A 26831-nucleotide genomic window follows, 5' to 3' on the forward strand; every position below is an offset into this window, starting at 1 on the left:
ACCACTGTGGTGAAAATTATTATGATGAGTAATGAGTGCTCTTTATAAAAGTGGATTTTTACTGTGGTGATTAGTGTGCAAAATAAATTTTACTAAAAATCTGAGTAGTGGGATGAATAGAATATATTAATATCATATTCAAATATTATAACTAAATTTTGCATCATTATACAGATTTCAGACAGGGTCTGTTTGAATTCTTATAAAGTGTTTCATGCACTCCCACAAGATACTCTATATCACCAAGAAAATGTATATCACAAATTGAGAACCACTACTTCACCTGACAATTAAGAATCACTACTCCACATGATAACTGAGAACCACTGCTCCACATGATAATTGTGATGCTAACCACTGTGGTGAAAATTATTATGATGAGTAATGAGTGCTCTTTATAAAAGTGGATTTTTACTGTGGTGATTAGTGTGCAAAATAAATTTTACTAAAAATCTGAGTAGTGGGATGAATAGAATATATTAATATCATATTGTTTGTTATTTGGTTTTTAGGAGCATTAGCAACTAAGGCCATATTGCTCCGGGATATGCAGTGGTCATTCCCTGAATGACCTTTCCGCATCCTCCGTATTTGGTGGTGACGGGCTCGGACCCCGGTCTAATATCATATTCAAATATTATATTAACAGCTGGAATATTCTAACATCATACTGTAATTTGATATGTTGATTAAATCTAGAAGTGATTTTTTTTTTAATGTAGTACCAGAAAAGTTTAAGTCGTATTCAGTGATAAAAAAAAAATTATATATATATATTTATTATTTTTTTTTCTCACTCTCTCATGAAAACTAAACTTTTTTTGGGGTTCCCTTTTACTGTATGGCTATCTTGAAATTTAAATAAATTTCAGTATTTTTGATGTATTAGTTACCTAATACATGTACACAAATAATATCTAAAACTGCGCACACAAGGGTGCTTTGGTTGACAGGTCATCTTTTAGTTGATTAAAAACTGGCAGGAGGGGGGGGAGGAGAGGGAAAGAAAGATGATGGTATTTGTTGTGCATAATGTTCCTTCACCATTCAGCGCTAGATAGATCTGTTCTGCACAAAGAAAACAGTGAAGGGGATTTCTGTGAAAATGGCTATAATCCAAAATGTGCAATCACAGGCAAAGAAACATTTAAAAGAAATATGTATTACACAATTGTCCCAGGTGTGGTAAGTAAGCCAAAATGTCTTCCATCATTAACTGTTTCATCAACTTAGCATGTACTTCAAGTCACGTTCATAAATAGCAATGAGGAGCATAATAGTTATTCCTGTAGAGATGCCTAGAAGTTGAACTATTATATGATGAGAATTGGGCTTCCCTGGTTCAGATACAACAGATCCCAGCTCTGGTAACTGAAAAGAGATATAAAGAGAAACACTTAAGAAATACATCATTCCAGCAATCCTTGAAATGAAATTCTAATGTACAGAAATGTTTCCAAGAATATATGATATGATATGATATTATTATTATTAGCCGTATGGTGCAAGGAAGTCTGAGGCTTATGCTGCACCAGCCAGTGGCGTAGGAATGCCTTGGCATTGGGGCAGGTGCCAAGAACACCAACAGAAGAAGGGTGCCACATCAGTACAGCGCCAAGCTATCTCGACACCCGAGGCTAGCTGATGAAATGGCGCCGCTCGATGATGTCGAATCAAGATGACAGCACAGGACAGGGTGAAAATTAATTTTCACATGGCGATTCAAGCCTGCATGCATCCTTAGATCTGAGTACATACTGCATAGCATCATAGATCTATTTGCTGTCCAGAATTTAACTTTGAAGGGACCAATCAGGTGATCGTTTTGTCAGCGCATGCTCGAATGCATAGTAGTTCACAATTCACACATTGTGTACAAACTGAATAAGTTATAGGTTATAGTGTTTTTGCGATTGCTATATAAACAGGTAATTGTGAATACTGTGATTTATAATTTAAATAAAATAATAAAGGCCAAATTAATTTTAGACATGCCACCAAAGGAAAAAAGTGGACATTAGTACCGCGTAGAAAGACTGCATAAAGAGGAAATTAGAAAAAAACATTCCGCTACTTTACAAAACTGGCTTATAATAAGCCACTCCAAATCTGAAAGTGACAAAGAAAATGAACATGATTCGAATGAAGATGAAACAAATGATGATGCCACTGAAATGGAAGTCCAAGAAAAAGCTCAAACAGTTGAAGTTATTTTAAAAGAATTAGAAAGTGCGGACAATAACTAACAGAAGTTGGCAGAAGAAAATGATGGCAGCAATAATATTAACATGGAATATGTAAGTCTGAATTTTAATGATCCGAGCACATGCAACTTTAATACCCACAAAAACACATCTCTTATGGTGCAAAACAGTCCTGAATATATAGTCTTAAATACGTATCCTGTCACTAATGGCCGATGTTTCAATAATTTGTGGAAATACAAAAATGAAAGGTATTGAAAAAAAAGAGAGGAAATGGTTATTTTATTGCAAAAACAAAGATGTAATATATTGTTTTCCATGCCTCTTATTTGTATCTGGCACAAATAATGTTCCATTTTGCAGCTCAGATGGATTTAAGGATTGGAAACATTCTTTTTCATGAGAATTTCACAAAATGGAAATTATTAGAAAAGGGTCTTCAAAAAGGTGGACTAATTGACAACGCTGCACAAGCAGCACTAAGAAGTGAAATTTCGAAATGTCATCATATATTGAAAATAATATTGAAATGTATATTGTTCTGTGCTGAAAATAATTTGATACCAAAGAAAAAAATTGTGGCAAATTTTTAAACTTGATAAAATTTGTCAGCCAATTTGATGTTGGTATGAAAAATGCTCTGGAATCACATATTAAACACCACACTAGTTATTTATCTCCAGAAATTCAGAATGAAGTTATTAATTTGTTAGCAACAAAAGTATGAAGCGAAATAATAAAAGAAATCAAAATGGCTAAATATTATAGTATATTATTTGATAGCACTCCAGATGTATCACACAAAGACCAATTTGCAGAAATTATTACGTATGTAAAAATATTCAGACGATAAATATACAATTGAAGAAAGGTTCATTGCTTTCATAAACACAATAGAAAAAACGGGAGAGGAAACTGCATCAGGCCATCTTGAATTAAGATAACTAATTCAAGATAGCCTGTTAATTGAAAATATACATGGTCGAGGCTACGATAATGGTGCCAATATGTCGGGAAAGTACAAAGATGTCCAAGCTATATTTCAAAAGGAGAATTCCCTTGCTCGGTATATTGCATGTTGTGCACATAATCTTAATTTGGTAGGCACACATGCAGCCAACATTAATGCAGATGTCACATTTTTCGGAACTATACAGTCATTGTACAATTTCTTCTCTTCGTCCACTAGCAGATGGGGAAAACTATCATCGGTCATAAAAATCAGCCTAAAGAGACATACTGATACAAGATGGTGTTCAAAAGTAAATGCCATATGTGCCATATATGGACAACTCAAAGAAATTATTTTAATATTAGACCAAATGAAAGATGATTATTTACTTGGTGATGCATTATCTCTTGCCAAATCATTGCACTGTCAAATGAGTAATTAGAAGTTTATTGCATTTTTAAGCCTGTGGAATTTGATACTGGAAAGGATAAATAGAGTCAACAGCATATCACTGCAAAAAAAGATCAGGATATTTAGTGATCATCCGCATTAATTAAAGGACTTGTAGATTATTTTAAAGATCTAAGAAATAACAAAATGTATGTTTTTATTGAAATTGAGGAAACTTTCAAAAAAATGAAAATAGTACAAGTTAAAAAGAGGAAGGCAAAATGAAAGAAAATTTCAAATGTGTATGCTGAAGATGAATCATCGAACTTCGATAGAATAAAAATTTCTTGTTTTTCAATAACTGATTCCATTATAATGCAGTTAAATGAAAGATTTCAATCTCTGAAAAAGATAGCAGAAGACTTTCATTTTTTGACTGGTGAAGCATTCCATTCAATGACAAGTGAAGATTTAGAAACTAAAGCTATTTTATTGTCAGAAAAATACCCTGAAATTAACCAAGACCAATTTAAAATTGAAATTAAATGCTTTAAACACCAAATAATTGAAATATTAGAAAACAAAAAATCCCTGTACAATATATCACTTATATATTTTGAATGTATTGACTAAATGGGAGTTGCAAGAAACCTATCCAAATATTTAAAGGGCTCTTAAAATATTCCTTACAGTGCCAACAACAGTAGGCACTGTGGAAAGGAGTTTTAGCAAGTTAAAACTTGTTAAGAATTTGAGATCGACATCAGGACAAGAACGCACATCACATCTATGTCTCCTTTCAATTGAACATGAACTTGCTAGCAAAATAGACTTCAATGAAATTATCACAAATTTTGCTAACACTAAAGCAAGAAAAATTAAGCTTTGATGCAAGTTAATAATTTTATGTTCCTATATAATAACTTTATGTACCTATCCATATAAATCTGTGATTTTATGTATTTCTTCTGTATTATGTTCTTATTAAATAAGAGAAGTTTATTTGTTTTACATTATATATGTATACACATATAACCAATGATATTGTTTACGTTTCAACTCAATAAAACAATGATCAAAATTCAGTCAGACCTCTATATAATTAAATCGATGTTCGCTTGCAAAAATTCATTAAACAGAAATTTCAATATAAAGAAATATGACCTTTTCAACAATTAAAAATAATTCAACATTCAAAAATACGGTACAATCAGAAAAAAGTGGAATAAATAAATTTTCTAACATTTTAAAACAATTAATTTGTTAATACATGCATGCATATTAAGAAATGATTTTTTCATTCATACATGCACTCTCTACTTAGCAATTATTTTGTGAAATATTTGGCTATCTTTTGTTGTACACTGTATTTTATTGTACATCGATCATTAAAAAATATTCATATTTGTTTTATGTTCAGGATCATTTTCTCCACGCTGAAGGCCTTAACAAAATTTCAGAAGTTGCCAACATTTCATGTTTAAGTTGATATTCAACTATTCACTACTGTGACCATGTAAACAGGGGAAATATAGGGCAATGTGTGGATGATTCACTTCCATGAAACAACAGATGACCACTTGTCGGGATAAAGGAAAACCACTCTCTTCTAAATCTCTAACAGGGTGCTTACGATAGAAGGTTGACCAGAGCCTATTGTCCAAATATTTAATACACCTTCGTCTGCCCAATGACTATGGATACACAGAAAGTAGTTAACCAGCTTGACTTCTCGGTATGTGGAACAGGTAGTCGGATAGGTTTTACGGGTCCCACTGAGTTGCAGATGGTAATCTCTTTATCTCTTAATTTGAGCACAACAACAGCACTACTGCTTGCTTGAAGGCCATGAGTGCGAACAATGTGTACCCAGTTAAGTCTCGTAATGCAGTCGTTATGTGGAAAATTGTTTCCATAAAACAAAGAAATAAAAAAATTCTAAAAAAATTTAGTAAAGAATAAAATTCTATTTAGTGAATTCTAAAGAAATTTGGTAAAAAGAAAACATTTATCTCTAAACAGAAAAATTTGCTATAAAGAAGTTTGTTAAACAGAGGTCCGACTGTACTTATTATTTATTATGATTTTTCCAATTATCGAAAAAAGGTGCATAGCCACGAATTTGCCAAAGGCGCCGAAAACCTAACTATGCCTCGGGCACCAGCCAAAAAAAAAAAAAAAAAAAATTCTCACGTTACCCTTAGAGAGAGAGAGAGAGAGAGAGAGAGAGGAGTCAGAAGTAGAAGGGAATCACCAAGAAAGAAAAGAATGATGATATCCAGCTCAGGACCCTGAGTTTGCCAAGCCCATACTCACCAGATGTGAGCCCCTGGGGTCAAAGTGTACAAGGAATGAAGCATTTAATGCTCGGTGCTTAGCACTCCATTAATAGCTATTAATGCTGAATAGGAAGAAATACTTAAGTCACTATAAAGATATCAGTAATATATATTATTTTTCTAATAAAGACTAATGTTGCAAGTGCGAGGTGCAAAGTTTTCTAGCACAAAATGGTTATTACATATCTTAAAAAATTATCACTTCTTTGTAGGCTACAGCAAAATGTGACTGATGAAATCAAGTGCTAATATACAGTTTTCCACGCAGAACACATATATATATCACTTTGATGAACAGCAGGAATGCTATACTCTACTGCACAATGCAGTCCAGCATGCTTTACCTCCAACTCAACAGGACATTTGTCTATGACCAGCAAGGGAAGTAGTCAACATAGTTCAATAAGTACAATAAAATATATTCACAATCCAGCTACATAGGCTTAATTTAGGTAAAAAAAAAAAAAAGAAAAAAGTACACTGCAGCCATTACCAATCCACTGGAGGATGAAAGCCTCCTCAACAATTCATGTTGAGGGAAATGGAACATAATCTTCTATGCTAGTCCAGTGTGGGTTGGCAAGTCGACCATATTTAGCAGTCAGGGGATTGAACCCTGGTCCACTCAAAGAGTGTGTGCTACTGCACTCCTGACCACTCAGCTATGGTATTAGGAGAAATATGGCAAAAAAAAAGTTCTGAAAAACGTTTACTTCCTTCTAGAAATGGTGCATTATGGCCATAGTTGCTAATGTGCCTAATAAATCCCTAAACCAACAATCATAACCCTCTGTCATCAGAGGAAGATAGAGGATTATGATTCTTCAGATTGGACTGTCATAAGAAGCGGGGTTCTGCAAGGATTAGTACTGGGACCACTATCGCTTTTAATTTTCTTAAGCACCAGAGTTGTTAATTACTATTACAATAATCTTTTATAAGTTGCTTTCATGGGTGGTTGAGGCTAATAGCCTGGAGAAATTTGAAGGTCAGATGGATAAATACGACTTAACTAAAAAATAAACTATATATTTGACTCTCTCCTGTAGCAAAAGCCTAAGGCTTCCTTGCACCACATGGCTAATACACTACACTGCACTGCATTATGGTTTCAAAGTAATTTGGAATAAATTAACTGAAATTTCCATGCCAAATGTTTTGGAATTCTATGGTTCTCTCATCACTGACTATAATACTAGATAAACAAACAAACCTTATTTATATTGCACTAGCAAGAATGCCAAAACAATTAAGTCAAAAGTTCCCCTATTCACTTAATTGTGAAAAGGGGAACTTTCCCTATTTTATAAAAAAATTATGAACACCAACATTTGGAATATTATATTCAGGTCTGGAGGCCTTATTCAAAAAAGCAGAGAACTATTAGGAATGATCCAAAGAAAGGCACCTAGCTTATGAGTACTAAGGGTTGTCCCCATGAGAAGCATCTTAGAAAATGTGGACTGCAGTGCCTGGAAACTAGACACTTTAGGAGTGAAATGACCAAGGTATTTAAGGCCCTTAAAGGAATAAGCAAATTAAAATAACCAGGCATGAATAATATAAAATTTGGGAAGTAACAGAAGATTAAATCTCATGAAGTTCACCTTCAGGCAGCCTATTGTTGATCACTGGAATGTACTGATGCTTGGAGTTGAGGGACAGAGGGTGAACTATTTGACATTGTTTAGCCTGATTAATACTTATACTAATAAGATATGAGTTGTGGCAATAAAGTTCCTGGACCAGTGAAATAAAAAGAATGCAAAGAGCTCAAAAATGGATTTATTTCTATTCCAAGTAATCGCCACCTGATTGAATGCAATTATTACGGCATTCTAAAATTTTTTGAAAAGAGTCAGCTAAGGCATCCAAAGAGATGACATTTAGTTCAGTGGTTACATTTTTCTTTATGTCCTCAACATCCTGAAATCTTTCCTTTGAGGGCAGTTTCCACCTTAGAAAAGAGGAAAAAATCCCCTGGTGCTAGATCAGGAGAGTAGGGTGGATGATTGATTTGTATAATTCCATGTTTTATCAGAAAAGTTTTCACAACAAGTACAGAATGGGTAGGAGCATTGTCCTGCAACAAGAAACCAGCTGCCTGTCTGTTGAAATTGCAGCCTCATCTGGGAAATGCACTTCAATAGGCTTTGAAGCAGTATATAGAACAGAGCATTGAATTTCTCCCATTCAGGCAAAATCCTTGTGAATTACACAGTTTGTAAAAAAACATGGTCAGCATCATCTTGATTCTGGCCTTTAATATTTGAAATTGCTGATGCCATGGCCCTTATGGGTAGCACAGTTGGTAGAATCATCCTCCTCCCAATGAGAGGAATTTTGATGGGCCTTTTACACAATGTGGCTGGGTTAGTCGATCTCAGACAAGGGTAATATCATTTTTTCTCCCAGAAACTTTGGTTTTGAATCCAGCAAACAGAAAATTGACCACAGAACAAACACGAAATTTACAGACAGTATACATGGAGCAATATGTCCTTAGCCACTGATGTTCTCAAAATCCGACAACAACTGACCATGCCTGGCATAAATGGAACCATTGTTTCAGCATTAAGCCACATTTTAACAATGGTGAGATGAACTGGTTTTTCATAATCAATAACAATACTTTGAAGCATAAACACTGTAACCTAATATCCTTAAATTAACTGGAAAGCAATTTACACGTCAAATCCATTTACTCATTTTTGTTCGGAAGTAAAGCATTATTGATACAATGTCCAATTTTTTAAACAATGGACTTTAAGAAACTAATAGAACTTGACACAAAACTGAAACATACTATCCATATAAATGCCATCAGCAATTTTAAAAAATAAAAACATTAACAAAGTATTACCTTAGTCTCTTTATTATTAATAAAAAAAAGTCTAACTCTGTTTTTACACATTCCATTTTGGCCAAACACTGAGATAAATCTTGATTTTTAGGAAGAAATGAAAAAAATAGATTGGCAAGCACTATACATATTGTTCCTGGCAGGTTGAATGTTGCACTTTGTGAAATTTGAAGCAAATTCATTACTTATGAGTTCTTGATAAAATAAGTTTTAATGGTCCCTCTGACATATCACCAACAACTTTTTTCGTGAAACTGTTTTAAAACACTGGAGCATTCACTTTTTCTGAATTACATTTATGACTTAAAATAAATGACTTGTAATATGGTTATAATTCAAGTTGTTTTGAAGTTGATTCCATGTATAATTTGTGAGGAAAAATTCCCACAATTAGACTGTAGGATTAAAAACACCTAGGGGCAATGAGAAGGATATTATAATCTAATTCTGACCACGTTTATTTAATTTTTGGAACAGATTATTTTAGCACTGAAGAATTCAAATGAAGTATCAGCATGGCAACAGATTATGCAGAAAGACTGGCTCAATTTGGATGCTCCAATTCTGATGATGTTTATTTTGATGGAATTATTATTTTACATAGGTTTTGACACATTAATATTTCTAAAAATTTCTATCAACAGGAAATAATTCAAAATTGTTCATATTTTAACATTATCCTACATTTCAATCTATTACAATTTCAATTTATTTCAATCAGTGGATTTTCCACAATTGTGAACATACATGTATATATATTTTTTTATATTTAAAGCATATATTTTTAATTAATTTTTTAAAATAACACCATCAAGACATGCATGTTTTCCTTTTATTCAAACTCACCCCCCCCTTCTTTACGCATGGCATAATTTGTCTCTGTGATAAGAAGCCTTGCATTGCTAAGATTAGTTGTGAACAGCACTTGTGAATATAAAACTAACATATTCTTCATAAATTGTGCTGGAGTTGTTTATGCTGGCACTTTTATTATTTTCACAAGTGAACACGAAGCTCTTGTGCTCTTTGGCACTGGTGCTCCTGCTGTTTATGCAGCCCTGAGTGCTTCAACAATTCCAGCTACTCCAAAAGCACGACAATATCATGCAGCCATGGACAGAAAGATCCACTAATTTAAAATTCATATATTTTATGATTGCATATGTCAGGCTTAATTTTATTTGTTTATTTCTTGTATTTGTTTATGTTTTGTTAATGAAAAAGTTTATGCCAAACTTTTTCATTAACAAAACAATTAATGATGCAGATCATTAATTGTAATAACTGAGAAATTACTAAAACTGTTGGCGCACTATGGCCATTGATGCGGATGCACCTAAAAAATTCCCAAATAAACAAAAAAACTAAAACTGTCATTTTCGTGGTTCTGATAAAGTTTGTTTTGTTTTGTTTTCTTTTTTTTTTCTTAATAACAAGCCACATTGCCACCCAATGCAGGCTTCAGCCAGCTGGTGGAGAATGATGGTTGCTTATGAAAGCTCTTCCCAGTCCATTTTTACTACAAAAAACTATAGTGACTTAATATATAGAATTCACTTGTATCACATTAAAAAATAGAATTCCTTCATATCACATTCAAGAAAGAAGCAAAAACATGCTGATGAACTTTTGGTATTGAACATGTTCACCAATTGTGTTCACCTCATGAAAAAACTGCCCCAATGTATTATCAGACCCTCTTGATGAAGATATAAGAGTTCTGGATGTCACTGTAGAGCAGACCTACTTCTCCTTTCAAGGAGAATATTATGCATAAATAAGAGGACCTAGCATGGAGAACCCTCCCTCTCATAGCTACTGTGTCCACCACCACCATGCCCCTCCTCCAAACCACCCCCAGTATGTCAATGAAATTCTAGAGTCAGTGTGATAGTAGTGAAGTAAGTTAAGGAGAATTACATTTCTTTCACAATAACTTAAATAACAACAATCATATTAAATTCTCTTTTAATATTACTCCTTTTAGCCATAAATATCAATTACACAGAAAATAAATTAAATGCTTTTTAAAAAATTCATACTACCCCACCTACAAAAAATCAGCCAATACCTTGTTTGTCATCAGTTATCCCACAAAACACCTGATCTTAGTCAACTCAGGGATTGTGTCTAAAAGGTACGAAACTGAGAGTTATTACGATAGGTACCCTTCTCCCATCAAAACAATCTCCTCCATAAAATTTGCCTTTCAAGCATGAAAGGCAAAGTATCTGGATCGTGAAAAGGCACTCTTGGAATGGCTAATGATGAGGCATGCAAAAAACGTTCCTGTACATGGTATTCATTTAAAGGTAAGGCTGAATCATTTGTGCATCAAATGGATATTAAAGAATTTAAAAGTTCAGAAATTTAAGACTCATCACAGCCTGTTTTTCAAAGAAGTGTGGTGAAACTGCAGCTGTGGACATTGACACCACAAAGAAATGGAAGGAAAATTGTTTAAAAAATGTTTTTCTGACATACAATCACAGCAACATCTTCAATTCTGATGAAACTGGACTCTTTTTAAATAAAACACTTACATTTAAAGGTGAGAAATGTAGTGATGGAAAAAAGGGCAAACAATGGGTTACCATTCTCCTAGCAGCAAATATGTCTAGCACAGAGAAGCTCTCTTTTTTAATCATTAGGAAAGTCCAGAAGCCTTGATGCTTTAAAGGTTTGACGACATGTATCGAGCAAACCAAAAGGCATGGATGACATCGCAAATCTATGAAGAATATATCAGCGACTTAGATCACAGGATGAGTGGGAAGAATAGAAAAAAATTGCTGTTTATGGATAACTGCACCCCTCATTGTCAAGTGAACGGTCTATGTGCAATCACTGTTGAATACCTACCACCAAATATGATGTTGGTTCTTCAGCCACTTGATCAAGGTGTAATCCAGTGTTTTAATAAAAAATATTGAAGAATGCTATTAAACAAAATTGTGTTATCTTGAAAGCAGAATTCAATGTAAAATCGACATTCTACAGGCAATGTATTTATGTGTTTCATCATGGGAAGTATGAAAAAAGTGAACACCAACTACTTCACACATGCTGGATTTACCGCCTTGAATAATGCAATGTGTGAAGTTTTGCATGCCCCTTCCTCTATTAATTGTGAAGAACAGTCTGATAACAACAAAGAAATCTTTGAGCATGTGTGTCATCTTCATCCACTTCTGCAGATTATGCAGAAGTGGATGAAGACATTGAAGACATGCATTTCGGGATATGCATGAATTAAGAGGAATTCATTGCAGACATAATGGAATTTTCTAAAATTTGTAGTGATGAAGATGAGGAACCTACTGTGGTTGAACAAGAAGTTTCAGTGAAAGATGCTCATCAAGGATTAGAACTTGTACATCGATTTTTTCAAGCACAGCTTAACTGTGAAATAACTGCTATCGTGCACCTTCATAATTCTCTTTTAAAACATGCTCTACCATTGAAAGAGCATGTTTTGACAGATTATCTTAAAGTATCAAACAATTCTCTTGATATGTAGCCTATGTAGTGAAATTTACAATTTAATGATAACCTTGCTGCACTCTACAATCAATGCAGAATTTACAATCATAATTTCCATGTTTAATACTGTAGTACATATAAATAAGATTATACCATATTGAATTGGTACAATTACATTAAATATTCAAGCTTTTACTTGTTTTGTTGCTGATTTTATGAATGATCGATATAATGTCTTTCTGATATAATGACTGTTTTTCTCATTCTCGGGGGGTTGTTGTATACAGCTTTGACTGTATTATGATTTATAATTATGCTGTTATGTATAATTATAAAATTTTAAACTTATGTGAAATAATTATCTCCTTACCATATCCACCAGTGCTATGTAAAGAAACATCCCAGCTGTTCCAGCAAAAACCCACATGGTAGCACTACTGAGATTGCCAAGGGCAACTCCTATAGTCATTCCAATAAAACATAATACTGATGACAGTCCATTGTACATCAGAGCCTGCTTTGCTTTCATACCAGTTTTCAAAAGCATGGCAAAGTCACCTGAAATGGATTCATAAATAAATTAGCTTAGTCATTATAATACATTATGTTTCACTCATAAAGCTAAATAGAAGTGATTTTAAGTGATTATCTGTTATGGTAACACTATCAAAACAAGGCCAAAAGGAAAGTTAAGTAAACCAAATTAATTCTAAAATAGAATATAACAAAGATATCTCACAATGTGAATAAACAAACAAACCTGTAACTTGTGAAAAAATAATAATAATAAACAAACAAACCTATGATAAATGACAACATATAACCTGGATATTCGTTCATAATCAACATAACTATAATATTTAGAATTAAAATAGTTTACAGATTGTAAAAAAAAATAACAACAATAAAATAAATGAATAAATGTGTAATAAAAGACTGAAATCTGGATTACAGAACCAGTCTATCTAGAAAATGAAGTAATGCTAAAAATTATTATACAAAAATAAAGTGAGAGAACAATGGCAACAGTAAGGAGAACGTTGAACCAAGAATAGTGCATTTATCCATATCTCTAAAGCTACTATTGTCATTCAGTTGAACAAATCTAAAATCTTACAAATCATTTAGATAAGATACAGATAGTTCCCAACTTTACGAGTTAATTCGTTCCTAGTGCATGCTCATAAAGGAAAAACTTGTAAAGTGAGAATTAATTACTAATAGACAATGGGTAATTAATTAGGGGTTACATTCTCAACAATGAAATTAGTTAGCTAACTAGTTTGTGGTTGAACAATGATTGATTTATCCAAAGAAATGAAAATGTAGCCTGTAAAATCAAGCAAATTATAATAATAAAGAAATTATTTATGACTTACGAATGTTAAAGAATGTTTATTCATCATCATCGACTAAATGCACACTCATTATTGGCTCGGAACTCGCTGGTTTGTTGCATAAGGCATCTTCTTCAGAAATGTTTCAAGACGCGTTTGTTTCCAAGATAATCTTCTCTTTTCTTTATAAATTTCAATAGCATGCATAAGCATTTTTTAACGGAATGCACAAATTGCAACTAACACAATTTGTATGAAGTGACAAGTTTATGAAGCTTAATAAAAAGGAATGAAGAGAAGATTCTGAAAATTTATTGATGTTTTTTATACAATTGAAGATTTCAGTAAAGGAGAAACACATTTCACCATAATAACGTAAAAAACCACACAATTCCAACTATTGGTATTTTCGCAAATGCAGGAAGATCAAGTTTACTACTCATTTATAATAGATTGCACTAACAGAAAAGCCCAATAAACCGGAAAGGGCAAATGGTTTTTATTGTTTTATAGTCATGACCTCCAGAAATGTGCTTTAGAAAAATATCACAAAGCCGTTCAAAATTGGTTCTTATAACAGAACATATGATAACGATGAAAGTGTAGTGCATTTTAATGATTTGAATTGGTAGCTAATACAATTTACACTATAAAAACAACCTTTTAGAGAGTTATATAGCAAAAATTTCAACTTCTGAGTTCGTAGAATGAATTACCAAAAAACGATGTGTTATTGGGCTCACATTATGATATTTTCGCGATATGATGGTCTCTGGAACGGATTAATACCATAAAGTGGGGTACACTTTATTGTATAGCTACCGGCGTGGTTTGAAATGCAGTATTTATGAATGTTTAACATTCATTTTTTGCAATTAATGTTCATATTTTTGATTTTGTTGATATTTGATACTTGAAAAAAAAAAAAAAACTCGTAAACCTGGGAACTCACAAAGCGAAAACTCGTAAAGCGGGAACTGCCTGTATATCCATGTGGTGATTAGGCATTGTTTAATATTTAAAATGTATCACTCTTTTGCCACGTGGATCACAATTTTGGCCAGAAGATGCTTAAATTCAAAATCACATGGGTAATGCAAAATTAGTTAATTAAAGTGCTTTGACCTAATTTCTAAACTTATTACAAAGGTAATAAATTCAGAATTATATAGGTATCCTTTAGTAATATGTATATGCTGAATTCAAAAATGAAGTCAGTATACATTGATCAGTATCGTGTCTAGTATCGTGAATTTATACCCCCACATGTGTATAATCAATATCAAATCTTGTTCAGTGGTAAAATAACATTCTGATTCCACAAAGAATACAGAATGCTCAAACATGTATCCCTCAGTACAAATTATTCTGTAGTTTGACACTACTCATTATTTTCACCATCAGTTCTTCAGAATAAAGCAGAGGTATGAAGATTGAGCATCATATCCACTATATTTGGTGATCAGTTATAAGCCAATCATCATTAAAGCTTTTATCAGTATCATCTGCACTAATTCTAAAAAGATTAATAAATCCGCATGAAATAAGGAATTGAGAAGGTGAAATGTCTGTAACAAGTTCAGGCAAAAATGGCCTAAATTAAAAAAATTTGTTTTGTATTTTTTTTTTTTTTAATGCATCTTTGTTTAAGATGTTTTACAGTTTTTATATAATCTGTTTGTTCAGATTCATCTTTAGTGCTATGCAATTTACAAATTTAAAGTAATCTAATAAAAAAAAAAAAGTAATTATATTATTGGCATATGTGAAGGAAAAAAATTTGATTGAAGGCTTGTTATTATGTTAAAATATTACTACTGAAACAGTGGAGGTGTAGGCTATAGGATAAACTGGATTTAAAGTAATTTTATCAATCGCCATCCAGCTTAGGGAAAGTTTTCTTTAGCTCTCTACTGAGCACATTAATGGTAAACATCCATTCATTAAACTTAAAAATTAAAATATCTGTTAAAGCGACATCAATTTGATGCAAATTATCATCCCATTGCAATCGCCTCTACTCTTTCCAAAGTAATGGAGAAAACAATTAACCACCAACTCTTAAACTATCTACAAACCTTCCATCTGATCAACGATCGCCAGTATTGATTCCGTCAATGACGATCCACTGGTGATATTCTGGCTTATGTTACCCATCTTTGGACAAATTCAATGGGAAAGTTTGATGAAACTCAAGCAGCTGCTCTTGACATTTCAAAGGCTTTTGATTATGTTTGGCATAAAGGTCTTCTAAATAAGCTTCCATCTTATGGTTTGCCAACTGTTTTTTGTAATTTGGTATCCAGTTTTCTCTCTGACCTGGGTGTTACCCAAGGTTCAGTTCTTTCTCCCACTCTTTTCCTCCAGTATATTAATGACCTTCTTCCATTGACCAGAAATCCTATTCATAGTTTTGCTGATGATAGCACATTGCATTCCACTTTCCAGTTTGAGAAATCTTGCTCTGCTCAAACAGCTTCAACTTCTTGAATATCCACTACCAATTCCTTAAATGCCAATCTCCAGGTAATTCTCCAGTGGGGAAATAATAACTTAGTTGATTTCAATCCTCCTCTCAGTCCTGTCTTATATCTCACAAAAAGGATTCTTCTGCTTCTATGCCCATCTTTGATGATACTCCGATTTCTAGGCAATATCATATATCTCTATTGGGGATTACCCTGACTTCTAATCTCTCTTGCCATGAGCACATTGCAAATATTGCTTCCTCTACATCTAAAAAACTGGGTTTTCTCTTTCGCTCTCTGCGTTACTTTTCTTCCAAACAGCTGTTCACTCTGTACAAATCTCAAATCAGCCGTACCATGGAATATTGTTCCCACATCTGGGGCATGTCCTTAAAACCTCTCCCAGGCTTCTAGATTCCATTCAAAAGAGAGCAATTAGATTAATTAATGACTGATCTCTAACAGAGTGTCTCCACTCTCTGTCTCATACACATTCTGTTTCTGCTGCATGCCTTTTCTATAGATACTTTCATGGGCACTGTTCTTCTAAACTGGCTTCTGTAAATCCCGTTCTCTCTTCCATGGCAGTCCGAACATGTGCCGCAACCGGTCAACATTCTTTTACTGTCCAACTTGAAACTCACAGAACCAACTTGAAACTCACAGAACCAACTTTTCATCTTCCTCATTTATTCATTCAACTGCTGTTTTCTGGAACAACCTTCCTTCATACGTATTTCCTGAAAATTACAATTTACAGAAGTTTAATGTCAACAAGTATCTTCTTTCACCTTCAAACCCATGCACAGTACTAAGTATTATAGGTTTTAATACCTCTTGTGTTTGGGGGTTTCATTAAAAAAAAAAAAAAAAAACTTGAACTCTAGTTTTCATTCACTATTGTTTTAACTTTCAATCTACATTATTAATTGTTCTGTAATTGAAGGAGTTTGGCAATATAAAAAAAATAAAACAGCATGTTTTCTTAAGCTAATTAATGCAATTATTGTAAAGTGAGAATTTAAAATTAGCAGCATCTCTGACATACAATTATTGAAGCATGTTTTCCAAGTGTTTAATGATGGTAATGGTTTTGTGTTTAATGATGGTGATGGTTTTGTGTTTTACAGTAGTCTGATTGGTGTCCAATTTATATTCAACTTATATTCACTCTTATATCTCAACTTATATACAAACAAAAAAAATATTCACGGTTAGCAATACATTCTTCTCCACAGTAATACCATCTGTAGCAACTGTGAAGACAATAACTAATACAGGCAAGATAAATAAACGTGGTTAGAGCATATATATCTAAAGCATACCAAAAGAGGATGTATTTTAAAAATTAATTAAAAGTATACATTTTCAATATAAAGAATGGATTTTCACAGTTGCGTTCATAATAGATTGAAAATAAAGGTGTCATCGAAAAGTAAATAATTTTGAATTTTTTCTTGCTGATTTTTAAATTTTATAAAATGGGGTATTTTTTCTGAGTGCAACTGCATTGTGAAAAAATTTACACACCTGCTGCAAGGTTAACAGTAAATAAAAGGATTAACAAAAACAAAGCTCTTACCAAGTTCATGAGGGAGCTCATGGCAAAAGACTGCAACAGTAGTGCTTAAACCTCCTGCTATTCCACTGCCAAATGCAGCACCTACACAAAATTTAAATTGTACATCATTAACAATAATCACTTTGCAGATATGTTATTAAAGCTATTCAATTGTAATGTAGCCCACCCTTGTAAAACCTTAAGATATCCAAAACAAGAGTGCTTAAGGTATGTTGGTTATGCCTTTATGTTGGTCTCAGATACCTTAAATACTTTTTCAACTGAAATTATTTAAAAAAAATAATACAGGTAACCACCGCATAACGCTGATAATTTGTTCTGGAAAAACAGAGCGCTAAGTGAATCCGTGCTAAGCGAGCACCGCATTCCCATAAGGTAATATCATCATCATCATCAGCCATTTTAAATCCACTGCAGGATGAATGCCTCTCTAGCAACTTTCTGGTTCCTTCTGTTTTGAGCACTGGCCATTCATTTACTACCCACAAACTCATGAATTTTATCTATCCATCTCCGCCTTTGTATTCCAGGTTTTCTTCTAGCTCCTCTTGGGTACCATTCTGTTTCTTAGTCCATCTGTCATCATGTCTTTGAGCTATGTGTGCTGCCCAAGACCATTTTAGTTCTTTAGTTTTGATAAGAATGTCCTTTACTTGAGTTTGCTGCCTAATCCATGTGTTTCTCTTCTTATCTAACAGTCTGATTCCTAATATAATTCGTTGCATTCTTCGCTGTGTAGTTCTCAGCTTCTCTTCCATTCTTTTGGTGAGAGCCCAAGTTTCACTTCCATAAGTCATGGTGGGGAGTATACATTGGTTCATTATTTTACGTTTCAGACAAACTGGGATATTGCTCTTCAGTATGTGACTATATTTCCTGAATGCTATCCATCCAAAATTTATTCTTCTCTTGACTTCCAGCCATTTATCATTATTACAGCTAATAACTTGTCCCAGATAAGTATACGACTCCACCTTTTCAATTACTGCTCCTTCAATCGTAATTTCCCTTTCTGTGGCATACTTGTTCATCATTACTTTAAACGTGTGCATAACTGATTAAGATTTTCCTCTAATTCTTTGGGATCGTGGCTTATGACCACAATGTCATCTGCAAATTGTAAATGGTTTAGGTACTCTCCGTTCACATTGACTCCTTTCTGCGACCAGTCTGAAAGTTTTCTCAAGGGCAGCAGTAAACAGCTTCAGAGATATTGTGTCTCCTTGTCGAACTCCTTTCTAGATTTTAAATTTCCTACTGTCTTTGTCTAGTCTAACAAAGGAGGTAGCATTCTTATTCTTATTTTCTTCAAAATCATAATATGTGGGGTATCTATGCCTTGTCTTTCCAGTGCCCGAAACATTGCCTTATGCTGTATGGAGTCAAATGCCTTTTCATAATCCACAAATGCCAGGCATAATGGTGTTTTATATTCATTTGCTTTCTCCATTAGCTGTGATGTTATGTGAAGGTGATCCATAGTTGAGAATCCTGTCCAAAAGCCAGCTTGCTCTTTCGGTTGATTCTCATCAAGTATTCTTTCTAATCTGTTAGTAATGACCCTTGTGAACAACTTGTATATGTGGGATAACAAGCTAATTGGTCTATAATTTCCAATTTCTGATTCATCTCCTTTCTTATGCAGCAAAACTATGATTTCATTATTCCACTGCTTAGGCGTCACACCTTTTCTAATGCACTTTGTGAAGAGCCTTGCCAGTTTTTGTGTTATGTCTCTTCCTCCCAATTTTAACAACTCTACAGTAACTTCATCTTCCCCCGGGGCTTTCTGATTCTTCATTTTCTTCAATGCAAGTTCTACCTCATCAGGAAGAATATCGGGTATGTTGTATGTGTTGCTACTTTGCAATCCATCTTCCCCACTGCTGGCATCATTCCCCTGCTCCTTGTATAATTCTCTATAGTAGTCTTCTGCTATTTGAATTATGCCTTCTCTGCTGTTTATAAGTACACCATCGCTATTCTTCAGTTTCAGTATCATTTGTCTTTCTTTATTACTGCTCATGGCTGCTGATTTAAATCCTTTGTTTTCCCTTAATGCTTGTTCTACTTTTCTTGTGTTAAATCTTCTTATGTCCTCTCTGAGTCTCTTTCTAATGGCTTTGCATAACTCAGTATACTCAATTTTCTCCCTGTCAGTGTTTTTCTTGCTTTTCATTTGTCGTCTTCGGTTCATCATGACAAGTGTTTCTTGACTAATTTTTTCTTCTTTGGATTTCTTTTTCCCTATAGTTTTCTTGGGCTTTATCACTTTCAGAAAGTTGTAATATTCCTAGTCAATATCTTGGTCCTGAGCAGTCTGCAGAAGCTCAAACTTGTTCTTAAGTTCCAGTACATACTGCTTTTTCTTCTCTTCTGTTATCTCAAAGACTTTTGTATTATTTACTCGAGTCAGTTTTTTTCTTTCCTTTCCTACATCTATATCAAGTGTACATCTTACCATTCTGTGATCACTTCCAACATTTACCTTATTCAGGACGGTAACATCATTCACAATATATCTTCTGTTAGTGAAGATGAAGTTGATTTCATTAGTAGTTAATCCATTTGGACTCTTCCATGTCCACTTTCTGTTCACCCTTTTCTTGAAAAAAAAGTGTTCATTACTGACAGTCCTTGAGATTCTGCAAATTCCACAAGTCTTTCACCTCTTTCATTTCTTTCACCAATTCCAAAATTTCCTTCCTAGTGAAGATGAAGTCGATTTCATTAGTAGTTAATCCATTTGGACTCTTCCATGTCCACTTTCTGTTCACCCTTTTCTTGAAAAAAAAGTGTTCATTACTGAAAGTCCTTGAGATTCTGAAAATTCCACAAGTCTTTCACCTCTTTCATTTCTTTCACAAATTCCAAAATTTCCTATAGTTCCCCTTTCTGCACTGTTTTGTCTTTTTTCAACCTTAGCATTGAAGTCCCCCATAATAATAGTGTAGTGGGTTTCTGCTCATCTAGAAGACTCTCAATTTCGGTGTACATTTCTTCAACCTCTTCATCATCATGGCTCGATGTTGGTGCATAAATCATTATAATCTTTAGCTTGTACCTCTTAGAAATCTTGAGTATTAGTCTTGTCACCCTTGGTGATGTACTTTTGAATTCTAAAATGTTGTTTTTAAAATCTTTATGGACCAGAAACCCAACTCCACCTTCACTCCTTTCACTGTTTCCATTGGTGTACAGCAGATTTCCACTTGATAAACTTATAAGTGATTCATTTCTTCTTCTTGTTTCAGCCAAACCGATGATATTCCAATTCACATTTTCTAATTCCTTTTCCAGCTCTAATATCCTGTCTTCACCGATGAGTGATCTTACGTTATAACAGGCCAAGTTCAGTTTCCGTGCATGGCAGCCTGGTCGTACCCAGAGATTCTTAGCACCCTCTGCTTCCACTCTGATCCTTTCGCTGCCGTAAGAGGGAGAGTGAAAGCTGCTGGGGACTGAGGGCCATTTGTATTGTTGTGCTGTCATATGCTGGAGGGTTTGGTCTTTTCCTCTTCACACTGACCAGGCGTCTTGAAGTTGATAGCCTAAATAAATTTAAGCCTGAGCTGGATAGGTGTTTGGTACGAATGGAGGGGTGAAATGGGAGCAGTTTTTTTTTTTTTTTGGCTGATGCTGCATAAGCTTGCTTTCTTGCATCATATGCTTCTACTAATGCTAATGTTAACTGCAATTTTTGCAGTTAGCATTAGCATTAGTATTATTGTTTCTATATATTCGGTTTTTGTAATTGCTTTCGGCATCTCAAAGGCTTTTGATCATGTTTGGCATAAAGGTCTTCTAAACAAGCTTCCGTCTTATGGTTTGCCTACTGTTTTTTGTTATTGGTTATCCAGTTTTCTCTCTGATTGCTCACTGAGGGTGATGGTAGATGGCTCTCTGTCTTCTAACTTCTCCACTAATGCCGGTTTCCCCCAAGGTTCAGTTCTTTCCACCACTCTTTTCCTCATTATATTAATGACCTTCTTCCATTGACTGGAAATCCTATCCATAGTTTTGCCGATGATAGCACATTGCATTCCACCTTCCATTTTGAGAAACCTTGCCCTGCTCAATCAGCTTCAACTTTTCGAAAATCTGCTACCAATTCCTTAAATGCCGATCTCCAGGTAATTCTCCTGTGGGGCAAAGACAACTTAGTTGATTTCAATCCTTCTAAAACTCAGTCTTGTCTTATATCTCGCAAAAAGGATTCTTCTGCTCCTATGCTTATCTTTTGTGACACTCCAATTTCTAGGCAAAATGATATATCTCTTTTGGGAATTACCCTGACTTCTAATCTCTCTTGGCACAAGCACATTACAAATATTGCTTCCTCTGCATCTAAAAAACTTGTTTTTCTGTTTTGCTCTCGGCGTTACTTTTTTTCCAAACAGCTGTTCACTCTGTACAAATCGCAAATCCACCCTATCATGGAATATTGTTCCCACATCTGGAGTGGTGCCTCCAAAATCTCTCTCAGGCTTCTTGATTCCATTCAGAAAAGGGCAGTTAGGTTAATTAATGATTCATCTTTAACAGGGTCTCTCTACTCGCTGTCCCATAGACATACTGTTTCTGCTGCATGCCTCTTCTACAGATACTTCCATGGGCACTGTTCTTCTGAATTGGCTTCTACAATTCCCACTCTCTCTTTCAAAACAGTCCAAACACATGCCACCACCAGCCAACATCCATTTACTGTCCAACTTCAAACTCACAGAACCAACTTTTCATCTTCCTCGTTTATTCATTCAACTGCCATTTTCTGGAACAACCTTCCTTCATACGTATTTCCTGAAAATTACAGTCTACAGAAGTTCAAGTCCAATGTCAACAAATATCTTCTTTCATCTTCCCAACCTCCAACCCAAGCAGGGTACTAAGTACTATAGGTTCTAATACCTCTTGTGTTTGGGGTTTACATAAAAAAAAAAAAGAAAAAAAAACTACTTTTCTTTCCAAGGAATTGTAATATTAATATCATTTGGTTAAAAAATACTTTTTTTAAATTCTGAATGTGAAATTTATATATCTTTCAGCTATATGTTTTGCAAATGCAAAAGACAGTTTTCCTCAGTAAAATACACGTCAATTTATGCAGAATCACTTTACTGAAGAGCAATATTTATTTTTTGTATAGTCTTTGTAATGTGTCTGTTAATACCTTGCAATTCTGAATGCATTGTTTTAAAGGTCATTTCCAAATTGCAAAAGTGCTTGTGCAGCTAACATTTCCTTCAGATTTTGAGATTTACAAGCAAATGAAAAATATTGAATACGTCTAATGAGATACTAATACCATGGGAACTCGTGCCTTCTTTCTGCTCCTCATTGTTGAGCATTCCATAGTGCTTTTCCAGCTCATTTTGTTGCTTCAGTAATGCTTTATTCTTTTCCTCTTCTGCTTTATATTTCAATTTGTTCCTTTCTTGTTTCTGTTTTTATCCTCTCTTCTTCTTCCATTCCATTTCTCCAGTTCTAAACTTTCATTTTTATATGCATGATATTCTAGAATTGTTGATGTACAAAAAAATAATAATAATAAAATAAAAGAAACAAATTGTATATTTGTTTACATCCTTAAAATTTCGTTGAAGTTTTAGAGTAACTGGTACATTGGTAGAAGAACTTCCTGACAACGTGTAATGTTTAACAACATTCTGAATAGTTCTTAAGCACTGACTGTTTTTATATTTAATGAACATGTCATTTGAGATAATAATGATTTATTTTTTGAAATTCCTCTTTCTACATCTTCTTGCTCATGTGAGAATGTCAGTACTACAATATAACAAACACGGTAGAGTGTTCACCTACTCAGTTCACTCACACTATAACTGTGGGAAAGTGAAAAAAAATAAAAATTCCACAACTATGCCAAGTAAAAATTTATCTATATATTATGAAAGTACAGAAAAATCAGAGACCTGTCTCTAACTGACAGTTAACACGAAATCATTATTTTTAAGATGTCCCTCACAGTTATAGGTGCCATTGCTACAAGGTTAAAAATGCAAATCTAATATCAAAAAATATATATTTTTTATTGTTTATCAAGTTAAAAAATTACAGATTGTTATATTTACCAATAGCCAATCCATCACAGAAATTGTGAAGACCATCTCCCATAATAACCATCCAAGCAACAGCACTAACTGATTTTGGCACGTCATGACTATGACTATGACTATGATGACCATGGTCGGATACTGTAACCACGTAACTATGCTCATCATCAATATTTTTGTATGTTACAGTTTCTTGTTCTTCAGTGATACTGGGCAGAAAAATAACATCTGATGGAACCTGAGAAGTAGCCAACAGCAACTTGTAATCACCTTTAGTGGAATCCTGAGAAATAATCTTTGTTTTCATTACATCAGATGTGGATAAATGAACTTCGTTTTCTGGAGAAGACACATTTAGTTCTAAAAAAATTAATAATAATTTTTTTATTATTAAATAAAAAAGACACATTTAGTTCTAAAAAAATTAATAATAAAATAAAATAAAATAAAAAAATTTAAATATAAAAGCATAGACATTATACACACATTATTAATACCCTTCCCATTCTCCCTCTTCCTACCAGAGAAATATTTTGGCTACATATTTTTTACACAGGGTCATGTTAATGTGGATGCCTGGAAGCAGTTGCCCACTCTCAGAAGCAGCAAAATGATCACAGACCTTTTTTATTTCTGGGATGGAGGGAGGAAGGGAGGGATACCAAACTGAGCACTGATACTCAGCCATGTTGGGAAGGTGGGGGGGTAGCATTTTGTTGTTTGCATTGAATCACTTAAATTTTAACATGGCCCTGCCTACAAATGTAACAAGCAAAATAAAAACACCTTTTATTAAACTCATTACAGTTATTGACTTTTATTTTTTATTCAGTTCACTTTTTTTTAATAAGCCATTTTCAACCGTGTTCTTGGTTATGTTGTTATTTGGTTTTTTAGGAGCATTAGCAACTAAGGCCATATTGCCTTAGTTGCTAATGCAGAAATGGAGGATGCGGAAAGGTCAGATTCCCTGACCTTTCCGCATCCTCCGTATTTGGTGGTGATGGGTTCGAACCCATGTCTAATCAAGAAGCGTGTGCTACGCACTGCTGCTCCTTCCCACCTGGCTACGGAGGCACCCATGTTCTTGGTAAGGTTCACAAATTAGACACATACACATTCATCATACTCGTATGATGAATGTGTATATGGAAACTTGCCACTAATAAGGAATTAATTAGGAGCAATTATAATTTCAGAACAATATACTGCACATTTTGTGAAGATTGACAAATAATTAGCAGGGATTTTTTTTTAATTATATGAAATTATGAGTTTTCAGTTATTGTTGTTGTTATTGTTATTTGGTTTTTAGGGGCATTAGCAACTAAGGCCATATTGCTCCGTGAATATGCAGTGGTCATTCCCTGACCTTTCCGCATCCTCCGTATTTGGTGGTGACGGGCTCGAACCCCGGTCTAATCAAGAAGCGTGTGCTGCGCACTGCTGCTCCTTCCCACCTGGCTACGGAGGCGCCTATGAGTTTTCAGAGGCTGGAAACTAATAGTTTCCTAAAAAATAAGAGCAAATCCTAAGTATGACTGAAAAGAAATGAGGTGGCTAACAAATAAATAACACCCAAAACTGGAAGAAACAACAAAATGCTGGCATATATACCATTATCTTTTCTTATATAATTAATCTGAATGCTCATCTGAATCATGAAACTTATTGCAATTATTTGAAAATTTTAATAACTATTGAAATTATTAAACCCATTACAATTCTGAGTATAAAATAAAAATAACAATAAGTAAGTAATTTTCCAAAAAATACAACTTCTTTCTTAAGATTACATTACTTATTACTTACTGTTTAAGACATCTTGGCTCTCTTTTCCAAGGACACTTTCATAAGAATTTGCTTTGTAATGAGACAGTTTTTCTCCTACTGTAATCATACTTTTATCTGTGTCCAATGTAACTGACTTTGAGGATTGGCTAACCTAGAGTAATTCCATATTATAAATATAAAAAAGTAGATAACAGTACAGATTTAAAAAAAAAAAAAACTATAAATTATTTATATGTAACATGATATATTACTAAGAGGAAATTTAGAAGTTCTGTAATGTATACAGAATCACACTGTGTATCCTGAAAATGGGTAAGTGGAAAAGAATAGGAGAGACTGTACATATAGGGTGTTATCAAAATAAATGAAACCCCTATCAATATGATTCCTATGTGCATTTACAAATCTATATATAAATTGTAAATGCACATATACAAATATATATACACTATATTGTCAAAAATATTCAAATACTCCTCAGATTTGGGAAAAATACTTACCATTCACATGCGAGGAATAGTATAAAAACAACTGTGTTCACACTAAAGTAAGCAGATGAATGAAATGTAGTAGATTTCATTCATGGGAAATCATCACAGGAGCCACATTAGCAACCAACCTGTTTGTGTCATTACAGCAAAATTGCAATGCCCTAGGATCAGCAATGGCTGACAAGCAATGAATGGAAATGCTGTGGTGCTACTAGAGCTAGGAAATAAATATTAGCCGTATAATGTGGCAAAGCCTGGGGCTTTTGCTGAACTGGCCAAAAAAAAAATTAATAAACAACCTATTTGACTCCCTCCTCATGTAGGCATCTATGCAGCTGAGCTTTGAATTTCCCCAACCTATCAGCCTCAACCACCCATGCAGAAAATTTATTCCAATAATTAACACCTCACTGGCTAAAAGAAAACTTCCTACAATCCAGTTGAGACTGCTTTCCTGTAATTTGAATTTATGGCCCATAGTTCTGAAATCACTTATAACAGTGAAAATTTCACCCTCATTTATTTTACTTTCATCTCTCAAAGCCTCATATACCTCAAACAAAACTCCTCTAAGGTGTCTAGTTTCCAAGCTCTGCAGCCCACATATTTTAAGTCTCAGGGTGCACTTTCACTTATTTTACCAGACATGTCGTATGTCTCTAGACTCTTTGAAGAATCTTGATGTATTTTTTTTAAAGTATAGTCTCCATACCTGGATACAGTATTCCAAATGCGATCTTATACAGGGGTATTATGACCTCCTTATCTCTGAAAGAAATATTCTGCAGAAATTCACAGAAAGGGACTGGAGGGCACTCAGGAGAGTAGTGCATAGATCCTATCACTCCTCATCA

General features: G+C 34.0%; 1 protein-coding gene across 4 annotated transcripts in view; it reads right to left on the reverse strand.

The window, feature by feature from the left end:
- Window positions 1-829: 829 nt before the first annotated feature.
- The window catches only part of LOC150089811 (metal cation symporter ZIP14-like), a 170318-nt gene continuing 144316 nt past the window's right edge, over window positions 830-26831 (reverse strand). For all 4 annotated transcript variants that reach the window (XM_090389658.1, XM_090389654.1, XM_090389656.1 and 1 more), the window contains exons 7-11: window positions 25505-25637; window positions 23711-24052; window positions 17619-17699; window positions 12602-12789; window positions 830-1371 (exon numbers count right to left, since the gene is read on the reverse strand). In XM_090389658.1, the coding sequence (XP_090245784.1) occupies window positions 1225-1371; window positions 12602-12789; window positions 17619-17699; window positions 23711-24052; window positions 25505-25637 (891 nt within the window). In that variant the 3' untranslated portion in view covers window positions 830-1224. The remainder of the gene's footprint in view (window positions 1372-12601; window positions 12790-17618; window positions 17700-23710; window positions 24053-25504; window positions 25638-26831) is intronic.

Source organism: Mastigoproctus giganteus, chromosome 2 (genome assembly GCF_048544385.1).
Source record: "Mastigoproctus giganteus isolate SK-2022 chromosome 2, ASM4854438v1, whole genome shotgun sequence".
Classification (NCBI taxonomy): Eukaryota; Metazoa; Arthropoda; class Arachnida; order Uropygi; family Thelyphonidae; genus Mastigoproctus; species Mastigoproctus giganteus.